Source organism: Phyllostomus discolor, chromosome 5 (assembly GCF_004126475.2).
Source record: "Phyllostomus discolor isolate MPI-MPIP mPhyDis1 chromosome 5, mPhyDis1.pri.v3, whole genome shotgun sequence".
NCBI classification, from domain to species: domain Eukaryota; kingdom Metazoa; phylum Chordata; class Mammalia; order Chiroptera; family Phyllostomidae; genus Phyllostomus; species Phyllostomus discolor.
The window spans coordinates 142,201,683-142,219,893 of record NC_040907.2 but is presented as its reverse complement, the minus strand read 5'-3'; the positions used below and the strand labels follow the sequence as shown (position 1 = coordinate 142,219,893).

General features: G+C 43.4%; 1 protein-coding gene across 2 annotated transcripts in view; it reads left to right on the top strand.

Annotated features, from left to right (window-relative positions):
- Positions 1 to 18,211, top strand: part of SGMS1 (sphingomyelin synthase 1) — a 286,000-nt gene that overhangs the window by 248,421 nt on the left and 19,368 nt on the right. For both annotated transcript variants that reach the window (XM_028511456.2, XM_036026947.1), the window contains one exon: positions 14,824 to 14,941. In XM_028511456.2, the coding sequence (XP_028367257.1) occupies positions 14,824 to 14,941 (118 nt within the window). The remainder of the gene's footprint in view (positions 1 to 14,823; positions 14,942 to 18,211) is intronic.

Sequence of the window (18,211 nt, the reverse complement as noted above, 5' to 3'; positions counted from 1 at the left end):
TCCTCATATCTGTTTTGCTTTAAGCTTTATAATTTCGTATTATACTGGTACTTATTGCCAATACTCTAGTCACTTGTATATTTACATTATTCAAAAGCAATGAACCAGTGGATTTTCTGCCTTGGACAAAGTTAACCCAGGGCTGGGGCACAGCAGCCTGGATTCCCACCCCAGCCATGGCCCTAACATGCTGGGTGCCGTGGGTGACTGAACCTCAGGAACCTGGTTCTTCTCACAGATGAAATAAGAGCACCTTAGAGCAGAGGATTTCTATTGTTCTGTACAACTATGCTTTATTTTATTTTAATGAGATTGAATGGGCCAAATATCACCTACAGAGATTTAAAAAAATTTTTTTAAAGATTTTATTATTTTTAGAGAGGGAAGGGAGGGAGAAAGAGAGGGAGAGAGAAACATCAATGTGTGGTTGCTGGGGGCCATGGCCTGCAACCCAGGCATCTGCCCTGACTGGGAATTGAACCTGCAATGCTTTGGTTCGCAGCCCACTCTCAATCCACTGAGCTATGCCAGCCAGGTCGATTTTTAAAAATTTTTTTGTCTTTTTGTCCTGAAGACACATAAGTAACTAGGTATTCTTTAAAGGCCTCTCTCTGGCTTCCATGCTGATGGGTACAGGGCCATGGGAAGTGGAAGCCTTGTGTTGTCACAACAACCCTGAGCATCCCACCGCCTGTCCTTCCACTGGGGCATATCCCTTGTTTCCCATTCGCCCCCTGGAAACCCCTCTTCGGTGTGTGTGGTACCCCAGCCATGTAAGAGGAAAGAGGACAGGTGTTGGGTATTGACAGGTTGCCTTTTCCAGCTCTTGTAGAGAAGGCTGAAATGTTCTCTCGTGTCAGAGATGCCTCGTTGCAACACAACATTTCTGTTTACCCAGCGTGGTGGCGAAATGGAGACTTCTGGTTATGAAATATTGTGTTGAACAGAAAGGTCACCTCTCCCTCCTTTTCTTCTTGGCCCTTCCGAGTCCTGACGCTTTTCCCAGTGTCCACCAGGAGGTCCGCTACTTAGGACACACATCACACACGACTCCTCGCAGTTAAACCTGTTTGGCCAGTAATCCCTGTTTGGAGCCCTTTTAAAAAGCAGCCTGTTCCTTTTTGCTTCTGTATTTTCTACTTTTTAGCAAAGACCCAGAGGCTGTAGAATCAGAAATGGTAGAGGATGACTTACTGAGAGATGAGATCTCTGGAATTTGGGCACCGTCCCCCCCACAGCAGCACCTTCGGCCAGATGTTTGAGGTGCTAGGAAACCTCGGTGTGGAGTTTGTAACGTGGTGACATCCGGGTCTGTCCTTACGTTGTCTGCAGTTGTCTTGTACTGGTAAACATAAGCTTTGTTTTTGCACTTAATTTTTTTTTTGCCTCCATATCACTCCCCCATATCTGTATGTATATATGTCCATATATACATATATCCATGTGGAATTTCCATGACATTGCAAAGTGGAAAGCAACAATAATGCCTGTCCTTGAGAACTTTGTGATTTTTAAAATTATAAACAATGTTGTCTCCCCATTTAGAATTGGACTTTCAAGCCACTGACTAGGAAAAAGTCCTGGGAAATCTCTGCATTTGTGTCAGACTTCACTGCAAAACAGGTATCCCTTGTTTTAAGAAAGCATGATAAAGACTGTGTTAAACTTGCAGACTTGGTGAGGACTTCTCATGCATGGTTAAATTGCGGCTAACACGTGGCACCTCCGTGTGATACATGTGTGGCTAGTAAGACATTGTAAACACCTGGCAAGGAGGAAGGCCAAGGAGCAGAACTGTAGAACTTCCGAGTCAAGGGTTTTCTCACCACCAATGAAACCATTATGACTTAGGATGGTGCTTGTAGACCCTAAAACTCAACTTGGCCTAACACCAGATTTGTTATCTTTTCCTTCCAACTTATTCTTCTGTGTAGGCAGTGGCATTTCCTAGAAACCTAGAACTTCTCAGTTCCTTTTATACAAATACCGAGTTCAGTCAATTCTAATTTCAGATTTATTAGCTCTTTCCATCCCTACTTAGTGATGTATAATGGGTCCCCAGGTGGAGACCCAGTTCCTTAGCGTGAAGCTCGGGGTTTTCACGGTTTGGCCCTGATCTGGCCTAGCTCATAGGCCAGCTACTTCACTCCACAGTTTCCCTCAGCCACTTAAAGCTCATATCACCTTCCATTCTGCTCCTCGTGTATGTCTCCTTCACTGCCAGACTGTAAGTTCCTCGGGAGAAAAGGCTGGATCCCATCCATCATTCATCTTTATGCCCCACTGCCCCGTGCAGAGCCTGACACAGAGACAGTGCGCACGGAGAGTTCATCTGTCCATTCAACTTGTACTTACTGGGCAGCCTTCTGTGCGCCAGACCCTGGTGGTGCCATAGGGAGCAGAGGCTCTGATGCCTCGGGGAGCTTACCTTCCAGCCAGGCTAAAGCCAACAGTAAATGGATATACGGTGCCTGGTAGTGATCAGGGAAATGAAGAAAAATAAGACCTGTAATAGGTTAGGAAGTGAGGGGGATAATGAGGAGGGGTGGTGTTTTAGATAGTGGGTCTGAAGAGGCCTCTGATGAGGTGGCAGTTGAGCAGACACCTGAAACAAATGAGGGCAGAGACCACACAGGTGTTTGGGGCCAGAGCAGTCTGGGCAGGAAACAGAGAGAGCAAGTGCAGAGTCCGGAGTCTCTGAGACTTGAGAACAGCTAAGGGACCATGTGGCAGAGGGAGCTGGGGCAACGTGTGGCACAGGAGGTCACAAGGTGTGGACAATGGATCGGGCAGGCCTTGTCAGCCAGGGCTGAAGTGTTTGGATTTTGTTCCAAGTGTGACATAAGTCCTTAGAGAAGAATATGAGCAGATTTGAATTTTACAAAATCACTCTGATGGCTGTGTAGAGAAGGGGGAGCATGGGTGGGAGCGGGGGCCTGGTCAGGGCGCTGTCGCTGTCGTCCAGGTGCGAATGACCGCAGCTTGGGCTCAGTTACCATTTGGCCGGTGAAGACATTGGGTGCCGGGGTGGTGGGGAGGGATGACCTCTGCAGAAGTTACAGTTTCGGTTGCATTTACAGCTAATCTTTTATAGCCTTTTGTGGTAGTACCTCTCTCATGCGAGGTTTTTGGGTCTCTTTGTGAATCCCTGTGCTTTATATGGAATTTAACGAGGATATAGAGTTCACTAATTTGGGAGCTTGCACAACTTTGCTCAAATATATTTTATTCCAGAGCAAAGCCGTGTCGTGTGTATATGCTGGTATGTGTTTATACCAAGGCTTTTCTCTTGGATCAGACATTTGCCCAGAAGAAGCAGTGCAAGTCAGTCGAGGGGGCAGATTGTGTAGGATGAATTCATGTTGCAGGATATATTGGCTCGTTGGTGGTGAGAAGATTTGGAGAGAAAGGAAAAAAGTGATCAGATAGTTAGGATATGGGGTGGGGTGCAAAGAGTTAAGTGGTTGAGGCATTGGGCATGAGGTAAAACATTCTGGCGTGAACAGTCGTGTAGAGTTACAGAGAGACCGGTGGAACAGTCACTGAGCAGGTACTTTGAAAATTGCTTCCATGCTGAAAGCGAGAGGCCTGGAGAAGGGAAATGGCGTCGGCAGACCCTGCTGAGGATGTGTCGGGACACCTGTATTCGGAGCGGTTCTAGGAGCTTCGTCGGTCCCACTCGAAGCAACAGATACCGTTTTCCAGTGTGGCTTTTCTGGGGCTACACTCCGAGAGGACCGGGGCGGGTTTTTACATGTTTGGCGGCAGCACGTATCGTATCTCCGAAGACCACTTAGGAAAAGATGTTTTTGTATTTTAACCTTTGGTAAATGCTCTGGATATGGCGGTCTCATTTGTTAGGTGGGTATCTGCCAACGTAAGCAAGTTTATGTACAGCATTTAGCTCTCCCCTCTGAATGGAATCCAATTTCCGAGGACATAATCCTGTGCTGACTGGTGACTGCTGCTCTAGCTGATAATTTGATTATTTTTGGTTTTTGTTTTATTCAGCAGAGGAGACTCTCTACTAACGTCTATCTTCCATTTTACCCCCCTTGTAATTGTATCAGCTCTTCTTTTCACATTAAGCTGATTGGATCAATGTACTTATCTCTTTCCTCTTCTACTCTCCTAGGTAATTAATAACCACAGTTATTGTCAACATTTTTCCAATTGTTTTTAAGTCTTTGATGGTTGTGATTAAGTAAAGTTCTTAAAAGCTCTTGGTATAGAGCATTGATAAGAAACAGGTCTCTCCAGGTTACTCTTCAATAGAATTTGTTTTGCAAGTTCCAGAAGATCCTTTTTCTAAGGCAGGTTCATTTTATTATAAATTGACCTCATACTGTGGACCACAAGGCTAGTCTCTAATGGAGCTTCAGGGCATCTTTACATTATCTGTCAAGAATTACTGAAGACTGCATGATAAGGACTCAGAAGCGAGCAAAAAAGCAAAGCCGCGTAAAGGTTATCTTCTGAGGAATTTGTTCTCATTGTTACATCTCTCAGGTTTTTTAATTTATTTCAAAGATTTTATTTATTTTCAGAGAGAGGGGAAGTGAGGGAGAAAGGCAGGGAGAGAAACATCAGTGTGCGGTTGCCTGTTGTGCACCCCCAACTAGGGACCTGCCCCATAACCCAGGCATGTGCCCTGACTGGGAATTGAACCTGCAACCCTTTGGTTTGCAGGCTGGCACTCAATCCACTGAGCCACCACAGCCAGGGCCATCTCAGTCTTTTTAAAAATTTATTTGAGAGAGAGAAAGATGTTGATTTTTGTTCCAGTTATTGATGCATTCGTTGGTTGCTTCTTGTATGTGCCCTGACCAGGGATCAAACACACCATCTTGACATATTGGAACAATGCTCGTCTAACCAGTCGAGCTACCTGGCTAGGACTACATCTCAGTTTTTGAAAGTGTGTGTTGTTCAAACTCTATCTAAGCATAAAACTCATGAGGATAAAAATTCCACATGTTATCACAGCTTTTGGGTGCATCTTTCCCATTATTGAATTGGTTGGTAAGCTGTCGTACTCCTCCCCAGCAATAAAGCCAGATGAGAGTCAGGGAGCATCTCTTGCCCTCCTTCTCCCTCTACATGTAGCTGCTTCTGTTATGTGCTTAGTCAAAGTCTGTTTTCTTCTGCTGCTTTTCATCCATGTTACCAACAATCATTATCATTCCATTCAAACGGCAGATTCCACACAGCTGATATTTGAGTAACAATTTTTTTACATGCATTTGTGGCATTTGATCCAGTCGCCCCTCAAAATGAGTAGTTACCCTCTCTCTCAGTGAAGATGACTGAGACTCAGAGGAGCTGTTGACTTGCCCAAGGCTCTACATGGTATATCTTGGGGATTGAAGGCACTTCGGTATAAATCCAATGCCGAAATAGATCCTGTCTGGGCCCTGGTTTAACAGGCACCTGTGCCTCTGGAAAAGCGTTTTCTTAGCAGATACAGGAGCACAGATTCCATGTACACAGGACCGATAGAACGTGCACAAGCAGATCAGTTCAGCATTTCACAATAAGGTCTCTGTGTCATGTACCCTCCGGGGCACAGGTGGAACCTGCCAACCTCGAGAGCTGTCACATCTTGCGTCCCACCTTAGTGTGCGGGAAACGGGCTTTGCTCTGTCCTGACTGACTGCTTTAACTTCCTGTAACTTCCTAGGTGTGGCCTGGGCCCTCCTCACTACCGATTTAGAAAATCTCCTTGGCTTCCAGCTCCAGTCACAATTTTCTGCTGAAGACCACTGACCAGGAGTGCCCAGCCTCACGCTTGTGCTCTCTGTTTCTAATGCGTTTTCTCATTTCCCATTAATTGTGACCCAGCAGCCATCTGCGCTGTAGAGCTTGGGCTGAGATCTGGCCTTCTGTCTGTTCCTGGGAACCTGCCCAGTCCTGTCCCCACACAGTTTGGACCCATGAGGCTTTGCAGGCCTCTGCCTCGCCTCCCTTACCAGTGGCATCATGTGGAGTGGGGAAGAACAGTCACTCTATGGGATAGATGACAGACTTAGTCCCAGACTGTGTCCACTTCGTATCCTCAGATTAGCTCATTGTTGATCGGTCTTCCCTGCTTTCACCTTTTCTAATTTTTTACCAGTTTAGGGCTCAAGACCTAAATAGTAGTGTAGCCCTAGGAATTGTAGGCAAAATAGATTCACCCTGAATTTAGTAATTCCTGCAATTTGGCTTTTAAATTACTATAAGTATTATAAGGAAGGCAGCCAAAAAATGCATGGCTGCAATAAATTAGTTTTTTGTGAGTTGAGTTTTATTTAAAACACCAAAGAAAATTAATTCTTCTTGCTTGTAGGCAGATTAGAAGACAAAGGTAAACAAAAAGAAAAAAATAAACTACTTAACATGTTGCCAAGGATAAATGGTAATGGTAGTAGTTGGGTTCATATCCCTTTTGATATTTTTCTGCATATTCATGTATTCATGATTCATATATGTGTGTACTTTTACATGGTATCATGTTTGCCTTCCAGTTGGTAGCATGCTCAGGGGTCGTCTCTCTCTCTCTTAAAAAAAAAAAAACAAAAACAAAGCCATCATGGCTGTCTGTTGAATTATTCGAGATTTGATTTAGAAGTCACCATATCTGTCCCCGCCAGCTAGTCAGCACTTAAGCATCCAGTGTGAATCTTACTAGTTGAAGATACTGAGAGAATTGGGTTAAGTTGCTTAACTTCTGTAGTGGCCTTGTTTCCTCACCTACAAGATGGGAATGATAAAGTAGTGTCTGTTTCAACGTTGTTGTGAGGATCGAGGGAGCGAATATGTGCAGAGCACTTGACTGAGTCCTTGGCATCCTCCTGGTGCCCAGACCTGCCCCCTCCCATCCCCATCTTAGTGAGCAGTGTCTCTGTTCTTCCTGGCTCTCGGGCCAAACGCCTTGGTTTTGTTCTTGCTGTTTGTTTCCACCTAACATGCGGTCTGTCTGTTAATCGCACCACTTCTCACTACTTCTGTTGCTACCCTAGGTCTAACCACCGTCATCTCTTAGGTGGGTTTTTGCAGGAACCTCCTGCTCGTTGCTCTGTTTGTGTTCCTGCTTCAAGTCACTTGTCAGCTTGGCAGACAGAGTGTATTGTTGTTAGAGTAAGTGGTTGGTCTTCTCCCCCCTCATACAGGTTTAAGACCCAACTTCTCATCATGCCCAGGGAGATCCCAGAAGACCCGGCCCTGTTTCCTCTCAGGCCTCGTGTCCTCATGCCCTCCACTCCTTGGCCCCCTAGCTGGTCAGCAAACCACATGTGCAGCCTCTAATTTGGAATCTTCTCCCACAGACATCCTCATGGTTAACCGCTCATACACAGGGATACTTTCTCTGACCGACCAACTTAGCCCAAAGGACACTCCCGCTTCGTTTTACCCTTCAGCTCGTATCTAGCTTGCTCTGTATTTTATTTATCTTGTTTATTGTCTGACTTCTCCACTAGAACATAAGCACTGCAAGGCAGGCTTTTTATCTCTTCTGTTCACTACTGTATTCCCAGTGCCCAGAATAGTGCCCACACACATAGTTTTGTTATCTGAATAAATAAATAAAAATAGTGGCAGTTAACATTTTTGAGTATTGCTAGTTATTGTGCCTAGAATGTAGTAAATGTTATCTACTGCTGGTGATATATATGCTTATTATGTTTGTAGAAACCTATTAAAAATGAGAATGTGTTACTATTAAGGTTAATCCCTTAACCCAAGAGCAAATGTTTATTGTTCAGTTCCACTAGCTGTGATTGAACAAGCCCCTAAGACTGATTCAAAGTGGGTGAGTTTTGATGAAGGGAAGGAATGAGGAAGGATCATGGTAAAAATATATGTATTTGCATTGTATAGTATATATTTGTGTCATATATACATGCATACATGTCCATATACAACATGTGTATGTATATACACATACATATATATATTATTTTTGTTCATAACCTAAAATACCAACAAGAAATATAACTCCTTTTGTTCTATACATATGTAGCAGTCTGTGGATGATACTTGACTTTAATTTTTCATAACTATCTCAGGTAGATCATATTGATGTTATCTTTCAGATCTTATAAAGTAACATTGTTTCTTTACCTCATGTTACAATCTATGTTTAACCCAGGAAATAATATTCTTTTAAAGGTCAGTTGAGCAGAGATAATTTTATAATGTGATCTGTACTTTGCAAATTCCCTAGACCAGTATAGATAATTTCTGGAATGTAATCAGCTATTGCAATGTATTGCAAATCTTTTATGTGGAGCTTAGAAAATGAATCTAAGCCACTGCCTTTTAATCTTTTAAAAAAGATTTTATTTATTTTATTCTTAGAGGGGAAGAAGAGAGAGAAATATCACTGTGTGGTTGCCTCTTGAGTGCCCCCTACTGGGGATGTGGCACGCAACCCAGGCATGTTCCCTGACTGGGAATTGAACTGGTGACCCTCTGGTTCGCAGGCCAGCACCCGATCCACTGAGCCACACCAGCCAGGGCAGCCACTGCCTTTTTTAAACTTGGCCATTTAGTGAAGAGTAGCTAATTGAAAGTCTGGAGACCTGGGTTTTGTGTGACTCTCTCACTGACTGACTCTGGCCCCATCCTTAGTATTCAAGTTCTTTACACCGTTTTTCCTTCTGTGAAATGGTATAATAAAATAGGAACGTGGTTAAAATGATTATCACCGGAGATGTGAAATCCCTTTGTGTTGGATTTTTGAAAGGCAGAGAGGCTCTGGGCAGGTACAGGCGCATTTCTGGGCTGGGTACGCGGGTAGGTCTCATTCTCTGACTCACAGTGTGTGCCGTCTGCCCTGTGTGGGCAGACAGGAAACAGCAAATGAGTTACAGGTCTCCTAGGAGAGCATACACTTTTCCTTTTCTCTTTCTTCTACAGCACTTATTCTTTTCCCTTCACTTGTTTTACAAACCTTGCCCTGGGATTTTCGTTCCTGAAGTACCGAATTCAGCCTGGGTTTTCATGACTGACCATCTGGAGCAGTTGAGACTCCTGTGATGGGTAGAAAGGGGAGTGTGGAGATGGGGGAAAAGGAGAAAGACGGCAGAGCTCAAGGTCCAGGCTCTGGAGTGTGCAGTCCAAGCCTGATGAATGAACACTGCAATCTCAGCAAGTGTTGTAAATTAAAATATAAATACAAAAAAGACGCAGCATGAAGGATAGGGCAGGTTAATTCTGGGAGATGTATGGAGCGTTTGAAGGGCAAACATTTATGGAAAAAAGAAGGTAAGGATTATCAGAGGGAGTAAGAAGCGAAGCTCTCCAGCACAGAACTGTGTGGTATTGCCAGGATCACGGGTACCATCCTGAGGCTCACCAGGACTAAAAGATGACCGGGGACGTCTTTGCTGAAGAGCTGCCCCCAACAGGAGTAGTGAGACCCTCTGTTTGTAATGGTGATGCCAGTCTCACCATTAAAAATGCCATAACATAGAAACAAAGTTGGGAAATGATTTGGGGAATGAAGTGGCTCTGTTTAGGGACATCTGGAAGCCTCCATGCCAACGCAGTATTGGAGGTGGACTATATGGATACATGATAGCAGATGGGAAACAGTAGAGGCCAGGGAAAGGTATTTGCGGGCAAAAGCAAAAAAATGGTGTTTTAGGGAACAATGAATAGCTCCTTTTGCCCAAGGCAGTGGGAGTCAGGTCTGTAAGATGAGACAAATGGGGTAGCTTGGGGTCCTGTAGACAGGAGTCCTGGGAGTTTGAAACTTCAGTAGACAGTGGTGGGCAGTTGTCATGACCCCGGGAACCCAAGGGCTTAGTGGCAAGGGATTAAAGCAGGGGTGTCAAAGTCATTTTAACGGAGGGCCACATCAGCCTCACAGTTGCCTTCAAAGGGCCAAATGTAATTTTAGGGCTGTATAAATGTAACTGTTCCTTAATAGTTAAGTGAGAGCTTGGCGCTGCTCTCAGGTAGAAACAAGGTGCCGGGCTGGATAAAACAAGGTGGAGGGCCGGATTTGGCCCATGGGCCTTGCGTTTGCCACCTATGGATTAAAGGGAGGAAAGCAGAGGTAAGAAACTCTGACTTCAACAGAATGTTGGTTGGACAGGAGAGTAGGGCTATGAAGAAATTCAAACAGGAAGGTGAGAGAGCGAGCCCCAGGAAACTTCTTCCAAGTAGGTGATCTCTCGGAGACCTGGACAACAGGCATTGTCCTAGGAGTCCAGGCCGAGGGAATGGCTGTCACGAAGGTCCTACCTGAGGCAGGAGGGACTTGGCGTGGCGTGTTCAAAGAGCACCAAAGGCCCCCGACTGCAGTGGGATTCTAGAGTGATGGGGCGAGCAGCAGGAGGTGAGACTGAGGAGAGGCGGCCAGAGCACCCAGGGCCTCCTGGGCTTGGTGAAGGATTTGGATTTCATTCGGGATACACTTGTCAGCCACTGCAGAGTTTGGAAGGGCATACACCGTTTCACCGTTTCAAACTAAATGATTCTGGCTGGAGTGGATTTTAGCAGACAGAAGTGGACTTAGGGAGAGCAGGCGGAAGGTTGTTGTGGAAGTTCACGTGAGGCAGGGCGTTGAGAAGCAGGCGGCAGCTCAGAGGACTGATTACACCCGGGCGCGGGAGGTGGCGAGCGGCTCGAGCTGGGCGCCCACTGTGCGGACAGTGATGGACAGCACTGTGTACTTAATGTTGGCTGTCTAGAAGGGTTTTTCAGTACTTTAATAACTACTATAGTTAAATTATTGTCAGAAAGCATGCTTTTTAGAGTTCTGCATCAACATGAAATATAACACAGTGAAAAGTCCAAGTTAAGTAGATTTGGGAATGTAACTTAAATGCAATAAATGTTTGTTAGCCTATAGATATACAGTGGTGTAGTGTCAAAATAAAATTGGGGTTTCTTACACAATTTGAAGCAATTTTCTGAATCTTTCTGTCTTATGTAATATATTTATATTTCAGCTTAAACCCCAAACCACAGTTTCCCCATCTATAATATAAGGATCACAGTCATGCATTGCAGGTTGTCATAAGAATGAAACGGCGCAGAGCTTGGCCTGTAGGAGAAACTTGGCAAAAGTGTAGCTGTCAATAACACCCTGGGGAAATACCTCAATAGCATTTCTCTGATTCATAAGAAAAAGGTACCCTTTTCCTCCTTTTGCTGGTGAGGAGACTAATTTCCAAGGTAACTAATTGAGATGGTCCGGGTCACCAAATAGGTCTTTGTTAAAGGTGGAGCTAGCATGTGTATGAAGATAAGCTCAGGGATGCCTTGTCCATGTTGCTTAAACTGGAACAGCTAAGCATAGACCTGAATCAGGGGCCTGAAACACACTGGCCTGAAACACACTGGCCTCAATATTGCTCCAGAGATTCGGACCTCCCCGATTCTGTGTCAGGCGTGCTCTCTTGCTTCTGAACCCTCTTACAGTTGGAATCATTGCTGAATTCTACTGCTGTGTTTCAGGACCCGCTTGTTTCTAAAGGCCATATTCTTCCACAAAGAGCTTGCAGGCCAGTTGTGGGCACCGAATGTGTTGCATTATGTGCTGGCTGTGGATCAGTTGAAACAGATAACAAAATAATGTCCTGGTATCTTAATGTTACTTTTTAGTATATTCATTTCTTTCACTCCTTTTCTTTTGTTTTGGAATTTGAGACTATTGTACCAAATGCCAAAAACAGTGTAGTACTACTATTTTGAGTCTAATTTTGGTAGTATTTAATCATGTTCTGAGTACTTTTTCCTTTTTAAATAAGGGTATTTAAAAAATAAAAATAATAAAATTAAAGTCACCTGTATTGGACATAACGTACTGTTCTGGCGAGTCTTACTAATTACATATAAAGTACTGACACTTTTATTCATACTTCTTTTTAATCACATTTAACAAGTATCTTTTTCTCTTCTGTCAGAAAAAGTGTTAATGAGCCTGTCACTCAAATGCCTGGAAGAAGAACAGATAACTGGGACTGAATACAAGGGTCTGTGGGGTGACAGTCTTTGCAGAGTGTGAGCAGATGGGCACCAGGCTTCTTTCTAACATGAGAGGGGATGCGTCCCATATGAGAAAAGCACCATTGTCTTTGAGAATTATAATCTGCCTCCTGTTCTTGGCATTCGTTTAATCTCTAGTCATATCTCATTAACATTTCTTCTATGGCTTTTTGCTGTTGTTGCATTGTAGCATTTATTTTTAACAAAAGGGTCTCTGTTTGGTCGAAAGGGTCCCTGTGGCGGCAACAGGACAGGCAGGTGGGCTTCTCCGGTCAGGGCATTTGGGCAGATGCACTTGAGGTGTGTGTAGGGAGGTGGGGGGCCACCTTCCGTGTCACCCTGGGCTGTCCTGGGGACAGGTGGCAGCAGCTTCCAGTCAGGGTAACCTTCAGGGGCCCCAGCTTCCAGCGGCTCTGGAAGAGGCTCTTCTTCGGTCATCATAGGGGTTTCATGGTGTCGCCTGCAGTCTGGCAGTTCCTCCCTGGGAGCTCTCATTTTAATCACTTTAAATACTGAAAAAACAAAACAAAATACATTTTGAACTTTTTAAACCATTAAGAATTCTAATGTGGGAAATTCTTTGGTTAGTGAAATAAATACCTTTATTGCAGAGAATTCTTGAAACTCGTGTATATCCTGCTTTTTAAAATTTACACTTGGTGATCCTTGTTTAACATTATACACTGAAGATATTCTAAGCTTAATTTAAAAGAAATGAGTAAATGCCAAAGATCGGGAGATTTTTGTAAACAACTACTTCCAGCTTATCACCATGTTTGTTGTTAGCATTGACAAATTCACAGGGATGAAGTCACCTGACTTCTTCAGATCCAGTAGTAAGTGTGACTGACTCTTCAGTGTTACTTTCCAGTTTTTTTGTAAAAAGATGTGTGGTTTTTATTCCTTGTCATTTTTTAATATACTTCATTCTCAATTAATTCTGAATCCTTTCACTATTACTCATGCGATTCAAGTTTGAGATATGGACATAGTTATTGGTGTGTGTTATTCGTGTGTGTATGTATGTGTCTTTGTATATCGTGAAACAGGCAGTGTTTTTAAGATAGTATTCTTGGCCAAAATTGAGTGATAACAGTCATTTCCTTGTGTTTCTTCCTCTAAAGAGATGAATAGACCTGAACTTAGCATGTTCTGTCTGAGGTGTTTCTTGTATAGTTCAAGTGAAATTGCAGGTAATTTCTGTTTGATCGTGGCTGGAGAGGACATTTTCTTTTTAAGAAAAATGACAATTACATCTTCCAATTTAAATTGTATTTCAAGTATTCTTGTTAAGACATTTATGGACTAGTCTTATTCTCTAGTATTGTCCTTCTTTATATTGTTTAATTGTAACATGCTTTCGTCATACTTGAAATTGGAGGCACATATCTTTATAAGGCAGCTTTGTGCTGAACAAATTCTCCTCCTTGGAGGTGGAATACAGAGCTTTTCTAAAAGGAAGTAAGATGGTCTCTATGGTAAGCAGTCTGACCCTGTTTCTGGAATGGAGACAAAACTCCCAGACTGCACCCATACACCCTAAGTAATTGACTTACGTGAACTGTACAGTCATGAATAAAATGCTAATATAATTGCATGGGTTATTTTTAAATTTTTAATTGCACGAGTGACATATCACTTCCCTCCTCTTATTAAAACAAAAAATACAAACGATACAAATTCTCTTTGAGCTCCCACACTTCGCTAGGAACATCTATCCAGCATAAAAGTAGAACTACTCTCACTATACAGTTGTAGAGTGGGATCAGATGCTTCATATCCTCAGAGGAAAGCCTGTCCACTGCTTCTAAATTGTTTGTGTATATGTAACTCAAGTCGCCCCAGGCCAAGGGAAAATTTGAACTCCCCAAGCTGAGAAGGCGGAGACCCACAGGCCTGTGATCCTGGCCTGCCGTGCTGACGCAGGGTAGACGTACGGGGGGAAAGAAATGTTCTTGTCGAAGCGTACACTGAAGTTGGCAGTGTAATCAGAGTAAACCTCGGTATGTGGAATTTGTTATTAGGAGGAGTTACCAAACTCAACATATACATGTCAAATAATTTCATCAGAACCACCAATCAGTTTGAAATGGAAAAGAACTCTATTTCTAAATCTCGCTTATTTTGTTATTTACCACATAAACTGTACCTTTGATGGCTACCATTGTGTGTGTGTGACAGGGATCTTTCATATGTTTTTCTAATGTTGTTATATCCCATGTACAGCTTAGGGAACTAAGACTCAGAGATGTCAGCAGCATATCGGAAGGCCACACAGCAGACAGGGTGGTGGGGGTGGATCCTGTCATTCAGAATACTCTTTTTTTTTTTCTGACATCATGCTTCCTCAGAGATCGGCTAAGAGAATCAGTGTCCAAGGAGTATAGATAAAATTGTTCAGTGGCACTGGCTCATTAAATTTCAGAAAAGTTTTGAATTCTCATTTAAATGTCATTCTGGTTTTGTGAATATCTCCCCTCTAATGACAGAAAAGATACTCTTTGAATATTTATCCACTGGTGCCAAGTGGGCTCTGACCAGTCGGTCGGAACAGGCCCCTCTTAATACATCAGCTGAACGTCAACTCAGGTTTCAGGCCTCACGACGCCTAATGAGTAGCAATGTAGAGTGTCTGGAACTCTTTTGGCAAGATAACATTCAAAAACACCCACCACATCTTTCTCAAAATTCTCACCTTAACCTGCCATTAACTGTAGTTACTCTGATTTCAAGCTCTCAAGTAGTTTCGGGGGTTTGTTTGTTTTATTGGGTCATTGAAAACTTGAATGAACCTTCGGAATTTCGTGACTGAGTGTCTGCCCTGTTTTTCCCTTTTTCTAGGTCTATTATTAGCAGAAGATTTTTCTGCATAGTTGGCACGCTGTACCTGTATCGGTGTATTACAATGTATGTAACTACACTCCCAGTACCTGGTATGCATTTCAACTGCTCTCCGAAGGTAAACCATTCCTCACTGTAATTTCCCGTTTTGCTTGTTTCTCGTCTTGCTCAGGGGTCCTTTGACATAGGCCAAAGATGAAAACTTCTTCAGAGTACAGTCAAGTCCCTCCACCCTCATCTGGGAACAGTACTGAGCAATATGGCTAGGTGGCCCCACCCTTCTCAGAATATCCGAACCCTGCCAGCGCTTCCCAGCTGGGGAAATATGTGGTCTGGTTAGTGCGCTGGAAGCAGTTAAGCTTTGTGTGTGGGTGTAGCTCTTTGGTTTACTGCCAAATTTTTAAAATATCATTTGTTCCCTTGACACAGATCCATAAGTTTTTAGATGGCTTTCGCTCTCTTAGATGGAAAATTGGTTTGAAATGGTATTTTTTCCTTCTTTCTATTAATCCCATTGGTGGTGATCTGTAACAGCAGACCAAGAGATACCGTTCCTGTCTCCTTGCATTTTCCACCCACACAAACATGGTCACTACTCTCTGGAGGTAGAGTTTGCGGGACTCACTGATCATCTCTAGTAGGACAGAAGCCTTTCTTTAAAACAGACTTCAGTCCTCTCTTACGGCCTCTACCTTTCCATCAGGGTCACATAACATTCCATGCCTGTAACCTTTGCCTTGGATTAATTTTAACTTGAGATCATTGGAACTTTATGAAATAATTAGAAGATTTGGTTTTACAAATGTTTACCTGCACTGAAGCTCTTTAATGCAGTAAGAAGTAGAAGGACTGGTTTCCTTGATTTGATTGGGGAAAAATATGGAATACTTCAGTGTGTGTGAAAGCATTTCTTTGCACTGCGCCCTTTCTGGTTCATCCCTGTGGACTTCTGTTCCTTCCAGAAAAGGTATTTTTTTTCTCTGCTAGAGCCCTGGAAAAGGCCTGAAAAATTGACTTTGGATTTTTAAAACGGTGTCTTTATCATTTGAAACTTTGGATTCCTTTCAGTTCTTGGCTCACTGTGGTTCCTCTTTCTTGTACTCATGTATGTGCTCAGAGAGGTAGCAGGTTTCTTGTTTTACTCCTTCCGTCTTTCTACAAACTGTTTGCGTGACCCTGGAGAAGCCGTCAGAAAGAATGAGTGCTCCCTGGGTGCCGGGGTCTGTGTCAGCGGTCCTGCTCCTCATGCCTCCCGCGTTGCTCTTTCCTTGCCTCCCAGAGAAGCCAGCCTCACATCTTCTTCCTTCTCAATGGAATCCCTCAAGCACTTGCCTTGGAGCTCCTGGGTTACAGGAAATACCTTGTTATCACTGAGGATCCAGTGATACAGACTCTTGCTGGAAGGCTAGCTTGTTAAGTAATATTTTCTTGGTAGTAGGCTGACTGCTTGGGATATTTGTCTAAGTTTAGTTCAGCTCCTTAAAAAAGCCTGTCCGTGCATGGGGAGATTGCTCCATCACTGAACACATCACACCAGTTTAGCTAGATGTGAGATCAGGCCAAGCCCACGATGAAGGTGGACCCGGCATCATGCTGGGTAGCCTCTCTCCCCCTCCAGCCTTGCTGCTTCTCAGGACCTCTGCAGCTTCACCCAGCTGCCGGCCAGCCCGGGCTCGGTTAGCGCTGGCACGGAGAGTCAGTGTGAGTCATCAGCATATCTAACCAAGATCCATGACTGAAAAATAGCTTGTGGGTTTTCTTGGTAAAGGCAGATGTAATAGCAGGAAGTGCGTGCCAAAACGAAACCCAAACATGTCATTTAATTATTGTGTTGCTAGAAATCCCGAGTAGGAACATCATTTTGTGATGGTCTTCTGGAAATTGGAAATTTTAAATAAAGTATATAGGAGAGGGTGAAATATTAGCACACCCCTTAGCAAACATTATCAGTTAAAACTCATTAAATCTAGTTATTTCTTTTGGAGAACAGGATTCTTGGAAAAAGAATTCAGAAAACAGGTTTTTATTCTGAAAATTTTCGCATGAATTCCAAATAAAGAAACTAATGTAAGGTATAAGGGACTTCCATATACCCAACACCCAGATTCTGCAATTACCAAGGTGTGCTTACCCTGGCTTCCTCTGTTTTTTTTTCTCTTGAAGTATTTATTTTTAAATCCAAGACAGTGTCACTTAATGCTACATACTTTTGTGTACATTGAAAATTTTTGGACATTTTATTGCATAACTTTAATGCTGTTGGTACATTCAATGTGATTAACAGTAATTCTTTGGTATCACAATGACAAGTTCTTGGAGTACCTTGATTGTCTTAAATGCCTTTTTTTCCAGTCGGTGTGTATAAATTAGGACCCCTTTACTTTACATGTAGTTGTTTCTGTCTCCTAAGTCTCTAAGTCTAGACCAGTCTTCTCCTCCTTTCTTGTTTTACCCCGTCAGTAACTTGCAGAGATCAGATCATTTGTCCTGCAGAATATCCCACATTCTGGGTTTGCTTATTGTTTCTAGTGTCAATTAACTTCTTCCTCTTTCCTCCATCTTTCCTCTAAATAGGAAGTTGGCTCTGGAGACTTGATTCAATTCCATTTTAACTTGTTTGGCAAGAGCACTTCACAGGTAAAGCAGACTGGTTTCTGAAGCTAGGCAGAGCGTTAGAAAAGCCCTCTCAGTCTTGGCGCTGCCCCAGGGAATGGCAGATCACGCTTAAGAAATTCAGTGATCAGTCAAGAGCTAGGAGGCTCTACTGGAGAACAGTGTCAGAAGGGACATGAGGGTAGCACAGACTATCTTAGAGAGAGATCCCAGACATGTGTTTTGTCTACTCGAGAGCCATACCCAGGGCTGAGTTTCAGAATTGAAAGGAACCTCACTGAAAGTCATTCTGTCCAGTGTTCTGTTTGATGTCTGTCAAATATCCTCACCACCAGATCTTGATCAGCCTCTCTCTGAATAAGTTCCCACTCTCATTGCCTAGAGTGGGAACTTACTACCCTGTAAAAATACAAACCTACCCAGTTGTTGAAGGAACACTGAGGTCAGAGTTTGGATGATCTTGTACTGTCACTGACTAGCTGTGTGGCAGCTGCATTTAGCTTCTTAGTCCTTGGTTCCTTTATTAGCAAAGCAGGGCTAATGACACTCTATGTGTCTGAAGGGATGTGAAGGTGAAAGAAAGCGATACACAGGGGTTCTATCGATGTAAAATGCTGTACTGGAATCAGAGAACTTGGCGCCATCATGTTGCTTCAACGCCAAGACTCATTCGTCCAGCATTTGTAAAATGCTGTAATAACGGCCTCAAGCTAAACCACGGGTCCCAGGGGCAGAAAGGAGAAGACAGATTTGAGCTATGTTTAGGTGACTGAAT